The sequence below is a fragment of the Artibeus jamaicensis genome, unplaced genomic scaffold, assembly GCF_021234435.1.
Source record: "Artibeus jamaicensis isolate MK-2021 breed Jamaican fruit bat unplaced genomic scaffold, CSHL_Jam_final contig_478, whole genome shotgun sequence".
In the NCBI taxonomy this organism is placed as follows: Eukaryota; Metazoa; Chordata; class Mammalia; order Chiroptera; family Phyllostomidae; genus Artibeus; species Artibeus jamaicensis.
This window is the reverse complement of record NW_026521855.1, coordinates 258,108-270,471: the sequence shown is the minus strand read 5'-3', so window position 1 is coordinate 270,471 and position 12,364 is coordinate 258,108. Positions and strand designations below refer to the sequence as shown.

Here is a 12,364-nt window from a genome sequence, read left to right as displayed (position 1 = left end):
TTGAGATCTTCATTTCTATGTTTCCACTCCTGATCTAGCTGTCCTTTTAGTTTGCTTTCGTTTTAGGTATGGTTGTTCATAACTGTGAGTTTGTTGTCCTTTCACTGTTCATGTTTTTTTTAACTTCTTTTCTTAGATAAGTCCCTTTAGCATTTCATATAATAAGGGCTTGGTGATGATGAGCTCCTTGAACTTGATCTTATCTGACAAGCACCTTATCTGTCCTTCCATTCTAAATGAAAGTTTTGCTGGATAGAGCAATCTTGGTTGTAGGTCTTTGGATTTCATGACTTGGAATACCTCTTTCCAGCCCCTTCTTGCCTGTAAGGTCTCTTTGGAGAAATCTGCTGACAGTCTGATGGGGACTCCTTTGTAGGTGACTGTCCCCTTATCTCTTGCTGCTTCTAGGATTCTCTCCTTCATTTTAATTTTGGCTAATGTAATTACGATGTGCCTTGGTGTGTTCCTTCTTGGGTCCAACTTCTTTGGGACTCTCTGAGCTTCCTGGATTTCCTGGAAGTCTATTCCCCTTTGCCAGATTGGGGAAACTCTCCTTTATTATTTGTTCAAATACGTTTTCCACTGGTGGCTGTGCCTTTCCCCCTTCTGGTACCCCTATAATTCGGATGTTGGAGCGTTTAAAGATGTCCTGGAGGTTCCTAAGACTCTCCTCATTTCTTTGAATTCTTGCTTCTTCACTCTTTTCTGTTTGGCCATTATTTGCTTTCTTCTGGTCTACTCCATTGATTTGAGTCCCAGTTTCCTTTTCATTGCTATTGGTGTCCTGTGCAATTCCATTCATTTCAACTAGTTTTGCCTTCATATGTTTGTCTAATTTGTGGCTATAACCAATCAGTTCTGTGAGGATCCTGATCACCAGTGTTTTAAACTGTGCATCTGAGAGTTTTGCTATTTCTTCATCGCTTAGATAGGCTCTGGGGCTTTGAGTTCTTCTTGATCCATTTTTGGTCTGTTTGCGCCCTTTAAGTGTGAGAAGCGGTGCCTTAAACTCCCAGGTTGCTGGGTTTTGACGCTGTATGTGGGGGGCGTGGTCAGAGCGGGGAAATGGCGACCCCTCTGCTGTTTATTACAGCTGGGTGAGGATCAGCGCCTTAGGTGGTTCACCTGGGCCGGGCCACTCAGAGTCACTGGGTTATGAAGCTGAATGTGGAGGTGGGGTCAGAGCAGGGAAATGGCGGGGCCCTCCACTGCCGCTTGCCGTGGGGACCTGCCAGGCCCCGGTCCAACTGCCCCCTCCCTCGCCTGTCCACTCGCGCACAAATGTGCAACCACAGTCAACACGCAGTACCGCTCCACCGCTGTCTCCTCTGCGGTCTCTCGCCTGGTCGCTCGCTCAGTCGCTCACTAGGTCCAACCCTGCTCCTGGATTCCCCAAGTCTGGATTCCGCGGGCCTGAGTGTGTCTGGCCGAGTCCTCCTATGCAACCCCACTCCACCAGCTGCTGGTTTCACCCCTTACCAGTCAGGCTGAAGAATTTGTTGTTAACAGACTTCCGAAAAGTTCAATTGTCTGTGTTCTGGCTGTGTTTTCTGTTGCTAATATTTAGTTGTCTCTAAACTTGGTTGTGTGAGAAGGCATGGCAAATCCACCTATGCCTCCATCTTGGCGGAAGTCCTAATGATTCTTGAATAACATGGGGGTTGGTCATATTGTTTCTAATGCAATGGGAAACTTGAGTATAACTTAAACAATTAACAAATGGATTCCTAACTCCCCGCTTGATCATTGAACAAAAATTAAGAACATAATTCTACTGATAACCATAGAAAACACATCTGACAAACATTTAAAAAAGAACTAAGTAGCTCAGGCAGCTAAACTGTGGTTCAGTGGGTCAACTAAACTAAGTTAATTGAAATTAACAAGCCAACTGAAAATAATCTAAGTTTTTGAACCTGCAGTTCAAATCTCTTCGGCTCAAAGGTCAAGTGTATTAAAAGAAAAAGAGTTGTAGCAATAAACAGAGAACATAATACATTTACAAAAAAAATTACTTACAAACTTTACATGGGTTAATTTGAGTATATATAAATCTATATTTCTCATTAAACTGTTGGGGAAAGAAACAATTTGACCACAACATTCACCCATCCAAAACCCTCACTCACTCAAAGTAAAATCCGTTATCTTTATAAGGGTGAATAAAATCAAAAAGGAAACTGGCTGCATGTTGTTACTCAGAAGACACAGATTTATTTACTTATCCCTAGCTTATACTAAGCCATACTAGCCATCTTGAAAATAAAAACACAATTTACTAAAATTTGTGAGATTAACCAAAAGTAGCACTTGGCAGGAAATTTAGAGTAATCAATATACTTAACAGGAAGAAAACACACTAAAATGAATCATCCATGTTTCCCCTGTAGGAACTAAACAGAAAACCAAGTTAGTCCAGTATGTGCAGAAGAAAAACTATTAAGAATTAAAACAAAAACCAAGAAAAGTAAAAACAAAAAAGGAATAAAAACTTAAAGCCAAAAAATAATTCTTTAAAAACATCAATACCATTGATAAAGTGAGGCTACCTAATGGTGAAAAGATACAAACACAGGTCACTAACTGCTAATTACAGAGACAGAAGATGAAACATCATTACAAATCTCATGGTCATTAAAAGTTTATACAACCCTGTGCCCACAATCTAATAACTTGTTGACCAACACACTGAAAGACACAATCTACCTAAAATAACACCAATAGAAAGGCCTTACCTGAATAAACCTATAAACATGAGGAAACTGAATCAACAAAAATAACTTTTCATGACAGAAAGTACTATTATACGTCCAGGAGAATTTTCTCATAAATCCTACCAAACATTTAAGAAAAAAAAAGTCAATGGTCCACAATACATCCCGCCAAGTAGAAGAAGAGTAATATTTTATAACTACATTATGAGGCTGGCATAATGATTACCTTAATGTCAAAACCAAATTTACAAAACATTATAAGACAACTACAGACCAAAATGTCTCACCAACATATACGCAAAAGTCCTCAATAACATACCAGCAAAAGAAATCTATGTATAAAAAGAATTATAAAGTCACTGCCAAGTGTAACTTATCCTAGGTATGCAAGGCTGGTTTAACATTAGAAAAACACTCACTGTCATCTGTCACATATGCAGGCTAAGAAACAAATATCACATAATCATAAGAGATTCAGAAAAGCATGTGATGAAATCAAACACCCATCCCTGATAATATTACTCTCTGTGAGGTAAAAATACACAAGAACTTCCTCTACTTCATAAGAGTATGTGAGAAACTCAAATCATTATCTAGTAAGTATAGGACAAGGAAAAGATGTTTTCTCACATGCTTTTTTAGCATCTTATTCAAAGTCTAGCTAGTGCAAAACAAATTAACCAACCAATGAAAAACAATAAAGAGATTTAAAAAACATTAAAAAGAAACAAATCTTTTTTTGTTCAGAGCTGATTCACTGCTCATGTTAAAAAAAATTAAAATCTCCTCCACTCTATACCAATATATCAAAGGTTGCAGCATTCATGGATAATATACAAAAGTCAATCACATTCCTGTAGGAGTAGTGGAATTTCAAGTTAAAATTACAATACCATTTAGCTTTCCCTCCAAAAATAAAACATCTAGGAAGAATGTAACAAAATATATTGAGCTATGGAAATATAAGAGCTATGGAAAACAGCTTTCTTTAAAAATTATTTGTTAATTTTTAGAAGGAGGAAAATGGAGGAGAAAGAGGCAAAGAGCCACCCTGATGATGTGCAACAGATATATTGATCAGTTGCTTCTGGCCAGGAACTCTTGCAACACTCCCCAAATTCAGATCTGTTTCAAAACCCAGGCTCATGCCTTGATTGGGAAATAAATCAACAACCATTTGGTTTGGAGGCCACACTCAGTTCACTAAGCCATACCAGCAGGGTTCAAAGAAAATGTTTTAATGAAAGAAACCAAAGAATGAAATAATTGGAGACATATTCTTTGCTCACCAGTAGGAAGAATTGTTATTAAGATATCAGTTCTTATAAACAGGACATACACAGTCAATGCATGCAAATATAAAACCTACCATTATTTTTACTGATGCTGTCAAAGTGGCTGAGGTATATATTGTATGGTAAAAGAGCAAAGAGCTACCAAAATTTTGAGAAAGAATAAGAAAGGAGAAGGAGTGACATAATTTGATTTCAAGTCTTATTTCAAAGCTATATTAACCACGTCAACTTGGTATTGATTAGTGAAAAATATTGACAAATTCATTAATGGAACAAAATACAACTGAGAAACATATCCACATAAATATAGTAACTGCTCTGTAATATTTTAATAGAACACTGATAATCTTTTCAATTATTAAATGATGTAGTAAAATTTGGTAATCCACATTCAAAATAATAAATTTATCAGAGATCTTACATACTTCTGAAAAATCTACATCAATTATAGACTTATACATAAAATACCAAAAGATTGCTCTTACACAGGGGAGAATCTAGATACCTTTGGCATGGTGATGACACCTTAGGTACAAATTTTAAGGAATAATTATGAAAGAGACAAATGGTAAACTGGACTAAATTAAAATTAAAAACTTCTGCTCTGCAAAACACTGCCAGAAAGGATGAGAAAGATAAACCAAAGCAGGAGACAATATTTATAAAACAGATATGATAGAAATGAATCAAAATATTATAATAACAGGTTTTAAAAACCCAACAATAAGAGAATGAACAGCACCATTAAAAAATGGACCAAAGCTTTTAAACCTGGCCAAACAATTACAAAGAAAATAAATCAACGCACAAACAGATGGTCCAAAAATCATTACAGAATTGTAAACAATAATTAAAACAGTAAGAGAATTTAAAAAATATATCACTGTATTAGAATTATTTAAGTTCACTACTGAGGGAAAAAATGGGTCTATATTTGTATGCTAAAATTTATTATTTAAGGTGGTATGTGGTGATGAGACCTTTGAGAGTTGATCAATGTCATGAAGACTGAGACCTCAAGAAAGGAATTAGTGCCCTTATATGAGACCCTAGAAAGCTCCCTTGCTCCTTCTGCCTTATGAGGATATAGCAGTTAGACACAGTGAACTATGAATCAGTAGAAGAACCTTAACAGACACCAAATCAGCCAATGCTGTGATCCTGGAATTTCCAGCCTCCATAACTACAAGAAATAAATTTCTATTGTTTACAAAGCACCCACTTTGTTTATAGTTACCTGGACTTACTAAGACAACTTTTAATAGGAAATCTGGGAGAGAAACCTACAGCAAAAAGAAGCCTGAAATGTTATGGGTAAGTATACAAAATGGTACAGCACCTTTTAAAGATATTTATAGGTTTCTTACAACATTGAATCTACTATTACCATATAAACTAGCAATCATGCCTCTATGTTTTTACCCAAATAACTTGAAAATTTATATGTAGACAAATCTGTAGTGAATTTTTACAGAAGCTTTATAAATAACTGCAAAACATACAAGTAACCAAGAAGTCCTTTACTAGTTGAATAAGCTGTCATAAGCCCAATGGTTAAAAACAAAAACAGCTATCAGGTAAAGAAAATGCTTGGAGGAACCTAAATGCATATTACTAAATGAAAGAAGCTATTCTAAAAAGGACACATACTATATGATTTCAACTATATCACATTATGGAACAGGCAAGACAGTATTTATTGTGTATATTACATATAGACACAATGAAAAAATTTCTTGACTGCCACAGGTTAAAAATAAGCAATGAACAATAAACAGATGAAATATAAGGTATGTTTAGGACAGTGAATTCTATTTTGTATGATACTGTAAAGATAAATGCATGTCATTACATGCTTGTTAAAACCTGTACATGAACAACACAAAAAATTATAATGTAACTTATGCAGTTTGCTGCATAAGTTAATATAGTTAATATAAGTTAATATAGTTAATATAAGTTAACATATTACTATAATGATAATATAGTAATTAATGTAATGAGGCAGGAAAGTAGAATAGGAAACAGGCCTTAAAGGCTACTCCTTTCCATTTGTATTCTTGTTGAAATATCACAGATGTGACCTTTACTGATCACTTGGTTCTCTATTTGTTTCACAAATTTCCTGTAATTAAGGTAAACAATATTAGTCTCAAACAGATTCAGTAGCCATGCAGAACCTAAAAGAGATCAGTGGTACCTTTGTAATATTATTATAATAAGTTTGCATCAGAGTTTAGGGATTACTCCCCACTCCAAATCACCATGACAAGTCTGTGACAATGGGCCAGGGAGATGGTCACTTCGCCAGTGTTCCACTAGCATCAGATGCTGAGGACAACTCTAGCTGGCCCACTTTCTCATCACCCACAGTTATGAAAATGTCCTATCCATCATCGACTGGTGTGGCTCAGTGATTGAGCATGGGTCTCTGAAGCATAGAGCTGATGGTTCAATTCCCAGTCAGGACACAGGCCTGGGTTGCAGGCCAGATCCACAATAAAGATACACGAGAGGCAACCACATATTGATGTTTCTTTTTCCCTAACTCCTTTCCCCTCTATCTAAAAATAAATAAATAAAATCTTAAAAAGAAAAAAAACACAAAATTCTTCCTACCCAAAATCAATTATGGTACTGTTCTCTGAAGTTGTTCAAGACTGTATGATTATTTTAATAAATGTGCTATGCTTTGCTTTTCAAATCCTTTCATATCCTTTCTTCAGCTGTGATAAGAAATGGAATATCAGTATTGGGCTGAAGTGTCCCTTGACCTCTGTACGTAGCACCTGGCATCAGTACCACATTATGATAAAATAGGTCTCAACACAGTACAGGTTATATTTTGTTTTAAGTAAATTTTTACTAGTCTTTTTATCCCATTAAAATAAATGCTTAATACCTGGTATAGTGCTGATCTCTTTTTCTCCCCTCATGGGAGAGCCTGAAGGCAATATGCCTCTATCACAAATCTTGTTTCCCACACTTGGGGAAATCAAAGGGTACATATAGAGTGCAATGGATAAGCCTCACCCTGGGAAAACCACCTTCATGATCATGGTATGTTCTCTGCTACATAAGTATGTAGTAATCATCTTGTGCAAATAGTGTTTACAGAGACTTATTAATTGCAAAATATTAAAAACATGGTCATCATGCCTTCATTACAAATAAAATTTGGGAGAAATGTGAGGTGTTAATATTTTCCTCTTCTTTTCTTTTATTCCATACTATCATAATTAAAGTTAATTAATGTGCATAGATTGAACTTAAAATGTAATACTAATAATATTGAATTTAAAATTCTAATTTTATTAGGAGAGATAAAACATTCTTGAAATATTTTTTCTTCTTCTCAAAGTGTACACAAGCCAAAGAAAATTATTGTGTAATAACAAGCAAAGCAGCTAATCTTTCTTGTACCTGAGTGGAGTTAGATAGTTGTTTTCTCCATGGCTCTTCTGTGCTGCTGGTCAGGTTTGTGCAGTTATGAGGATGAGTGAGTGTGTTTTGCTGTAGGTAAGGCATATTTCCATTATTTCCACTTCCTGTTACATAATTATTGCCTACCAAAATAGTATCTGTACTCCCTAGTGTTTTTGGTGTGCTGCAAAAAGCATAGCCTGCAGAAAAAGGTCTACTGGACAAAGGTTTTTCAAAACAAGCAGAGCAAACTTCAAGCTGAAACACATTAGATACTCTGGGGACAGGAGAATATGGTTGCTGGCTAGAGATAGAGTTTGTAGGCAGTGATGAGTCAGCTGTTGGCCCATTAGGAATTCCAGTAGTTTGTCCTGTTTGTCTCATCTTCAAAAACAAAAAAGAAAACCTTGCTTGTGTAACTCTGAAAATGTATCACCAGTATATCCCTAATTTAGTATAACATTTAATCTCTCAAAAAGACACACATTTTCAAAATGACACACTGTACTCATATGGATAAAGCAGAAATCTTTTAATTATATAGATAAAGGAACTTCCTTCATTAGTGGTATGAAGACAAAAAAGCAGCTGAAAATTCTAAATGAGTCAGTAATTTAAAGATCTTATTTCCTCTCGATAACGGAGATTTAAAATTTCCATTCTATTACATTTATGCGAAATTCTTGATATCAAACAATCCTTAAACGCTGCTCAGTATGGGTGATATGTTAATTATAAACTAATGAAAATATACCTAGAGAATAACCTGAAATATTATGCAACTATAGAGAAAATATCCAGTGTTTTATTCTTAATTATAGCTATTTAAAATAAAATTCTTTCTAGTAGCATTTAAATTAAGATAAATGAATTCTATTGAATATATGGAGAAAGCTGAAGTGAACATTAGTATATTCTAAAATAACATTCTAATCCAGAAAAACATTTCACATAGTAATAAGTGTCAAAATAAAAATAGTATACATACTTGTTGCATTAAGACAAGCTGAGTTTCCAACTGTTCCAGCATCAGTTTCTGTGCTGGACTTAAATGATCTTTATTTGCACGTAGCTGTTCCAAGTGCTACAAGATGAAAAAAAATTCACACAAAGTTTAATCTAAGAAATAATACTATCAAGCAACCTGTCACTGAAAAGGCTAAAAGCTCAGAAACTTTTATGTGGTAAACTACACTAATTTACAACTCAAATTAATTCCAAAATGAAGTCATTTCAAAATAAGCAAGACAAAAACCCCATAAATCCATCAGAAGAAGGTTACTTATGTGCTTTGGAAATAAAATTACAATCTTAACAAAAGAAGTTATTTAATCTTAGAATGTTCCAGAACAGAAAAGTTTAAAAGCAGCATTGATTTGTAATGGAAACATTCAAAATGTTTCTGAAAGTTCAAAGGAATCTAGGTAAATAAGCGTTAATCTCCATGGAATAAAAAGTAATGTTATGCAGCTTAAAGAGCAAAGAACCAGTATACAGACATGAAGAAGTCTGAGAGATATATAAATCTCTAAGGGAAAACAAAATCCTGAATATATATATATAACATTCTACCTTATTTACTATACAGTAAAGGTAAGAAGGAATCTATAATAACAAATATATTGTCTTCTACACATGCAACGATTATCTTTAGAAACACTGTGTTTTACAAAAACACAAAACTTACTAACATTGATTATTAGTAGGAAATGGAGATTAAGAAGCTAAATACAGGCATTAAGCAGGTATACTTAATACTTTATGTATTTAAGCAGTATATCTCGTGTTCTACAAATTCTTTAAAACAAAAAAGTGAATTATGAACTCTGCCTTTTTCCCATAAAAAAGTGGACTTAATATATTTAAGTGTCTTATTTTAGTATATTATCATTCAGTTTTAGAAATTCATACCTAAAAATATATTAAAGCTTCCTATTTAAAATGGGGAATGAGAAACTATGAATAGAATATTTCATAACTATAGTTTGTGATGTCAAGTAGCATGTATTAACCTGTTATAGTACTGAAGTATCGGAAATAATTTGGCCATTCAAGTTCTAAAAAGAATTTTGAAGAAAGCTGAAAAATACTTTAAATCATATACTAATTATGTGCAGTGTGAGACATCATGTGAGTAATTACTGGAGAATAATTCACATACATAGGATTTAGCATTTAAAATCATTTAAAACAATTTTAAATGAAAAATCATTTATAATCAAATGGATATAAAACAGCTTTAAAAATCACTTATCTAGGTCATGGTTCAATCAGCTATCATGATGTGTATTTTCTCCAAAATTCAATTTATTTCAAAGTCAACACAAAGTGGTGAAAAATGTGTGTTTATTTGGTAAACGCAGAAAAATGAATAAAATTATCTGGGTAGCATTAAGGTATCCATAACTGTTATTTCAATGCAATTGCAGTTTCAGGGCAGAATATACTGCTCAATAACAGCACAATAGCTGAAAAAGTTTTTAGTCTTTGTATACAAATTTCAAATACAAGACAAGTGAAATTTCAGAAGACCCAACAGCTTCATTTTCATCTGCAATTTCCATTAATCTATAATGTACATGTACCTTTGTTGGACTAGATGTTCTTTTCCTCTCGGCAGAGTTGGACAGTCCATCTACTTGGTTAGAATGAATCATATGTAGTGGCAAGGACTGCTGTAAAATTGGTGTTTGACAGAGGCCTAATACAGGTTCAGTTTTTGGATGATGAGCTTTAGAAGCCTGAGGGTTATAGAAGTAAAAGAAAAACATGGTTCTACATATCCTTAATTCATTCCTTCCAATTATGAAACTTTATAAGTTGCATATGTTTCAAAACTATGTGAAGTTTCTGAACATGAAAATCAAATGAATCATCAATGGAGAAATATGTACCTCATTTCAAAACAACTGTTCTTTAACTAAGTAAGTTAAAGAACTTTCAAAATCATGTGAAAATTTAAAGGTTATAAACTGTTAACCCAAGTTTCTTCCCATAGCATAGGAAATAATTATTTTGATCTAGAATACCTTTGCAATTAAATTTGAAATAATTTTATTTTTTAAAATGTCAATCCTGCTCTTAGTAATTTTAAATTTGATCACCACAGATTGGAAAGAACCCTTAAAGCTGGGCACCTACAGAACATAACCCAACTTCTCACCTGCTGTGTTGTGTTCATGGCACCCTGCCTGGAAGTAAGCTCTGCAGGTATTGGTAGGCTCCATGCCTCCTCAATACTAGGAAGTAATTTAGTTTTATTCTGTAGACTACCTTGTGGAAGGTTACACAACTGAGCCTAGGAAAAATTATGTAAAAAGCAAATTTAACACAGGCCTACTAAAGTAAGTCCACTAAATCCTCCTGAATGTTATAGGTATTTTCTAAATAAAAGAGATTTTAATTGTGAGGTTTCAGATATACGCTTAGTATAAGAAGGGTGAGTAAAATATAATCATATAAATCAGAACAAAGCTAGGCTTTGTTACATGGAATTCTCATGAATATCATGTCATGACACTGAATAGAGACCAAAAACAATGTGTTCTTTTCTTTAAAATGCTGGAACAAACATATAAATAACACACAGAAAAGTCATGTAAATTAATGTGTCAAAAAGCATATGCGCAAAAGGCATTTTAAATACTGTATATGTTAACTAAAATGAAAAGGAAAATAATACCACAAAATATCAAAAATTATATGTTATTGATATCAAAACAAAAGTAGCCAAATTTTCCAGCCACCCTCTTTGTGCCAGTTATCACATTGACGTGTTTCTTTTAAAATATGGTACTTAAATATTTTACCTGTAAAAACTTAATTCTTCCTGCAAGTGAAGAGGTATTACTACAATTTTTGCCTCTAGTTGCATTTAAGTAGCATTTAATGGCATCCTGAGGTTGATGGCAGGATTCATATAGAGTGCCTAGGTCCATCCAAGCTGCAGTATGACCATGATCTAATTGTACAGCACAAATATATGCCTGTAAAGCATCCATTGGCTGGTTTTGCTGCTGATAGAGCACACTGGAAAGAAAAACAAAGAACAGGCTGAAAAAAATTGTATGTAAAAAAATTAACACAGTATACTCTACATGCTTCAGCATATATATATATCAAATAAAATGTTATTAATTTTATATATTCAGGTCTTACCCTATTGAACACCATGTATCTGCACTTGCTTCTGATTTATCAATAGATTGCCTGTAAGATATAAAAGCATCCTGAACTTTCCCAATACTTGAATAGCACCTGTAAAGGGAAAAAAGAACACACACACACACACATATATATATATATATATATATACACACACACATATATATATATATATACACACACACACATGAACACACACAATTTCCCATTAATATTTAAATTAACTATAATTATTTGCAAAAATGTTTAATGTGGAAGAGAAAAACAGTAATTTAACATAAACATATTTGTATACATTGCTTGCATATTTATATATATTATAATTTCCTGTTAAACTCTTGTTTTTACTATTGCTAATATGTTATATTATGAACTTTACTGAAATAACCACAGCCTGAATTTCTTTAATGCAATATTCTATTAGTATATAGTTTGTACTAATGGTTTGTACATAACAGTAATATACATCAAAACAAAAATCAAAGAGAAACTATATTTAATTTAAGAAGATCATAATTTTTATTTCTGAACTTCCATACCTCACGACAAACATTTCTTTCCTTTATTTTTTTAAAAAATTTTATTTCTTTTTTTTATAGCGAGGGGAAGAGAATAAGAAAGGTGGCTTCTCAGGCGCCCCCTACTGGGAACCTGGCCTGCAACCCAGGCATGTGCTCTCACTGAAAATCAAACCCATAACCTTTTGCTTCACAAACCCATGCTCAGTACACTAAGCAACATCAGCCATGGCAGTACAAATATTTCTTA

At 33.7% G+C, this 12,364-nt stretch overlaps 1 protein-coding gene across 14 annotated transcripts in view; it reads right to left on the bottom strand.

The window, feature by feature from the left end:
• Positions 1-12,364, bottom strand: part of LOC128627868 (lysine-specific demethylase 6A-like) — a 235,619-nt gene that overhangs the window by 75,183 nt on the left and 148,072 nt on the right. For 9 of the 14 annotated variants that reach the window (XM_053668184.1, XM_053668187.1, XM_053668185.1 and 6 more), the window contains 5 exons: positions 11,591-11,689; positions 11,242-11,461; positions 10,596-10,730; positions 10,018-10,173; positions 8,421-8,516 (listed from right to left, as the gene is read on the bottom strand). In XM_053668184.1, coding sequence (XP_053524159.1) covers positions 8,421-8,516; positions 10,018-10,173; positions 10,596-10,730; positions 11,242-11,461; positions 11,591-11,689 — 706 coding nt within the window. Of the gene's footprint in view, positions 1-7,432; positions 7,817-8,420; positions 8,517-10,017; positions 10,174-10,595; positions 10,731-11,241; positions 11,462-11,590; positions 11,690-12,364 lie in introns of all 14 variants that reach the window. The other 5 variants (XM_053668197.1, XM_053668198.1, XM_053668186.1 and 2 more) reach the window with 5 other exon arrangements.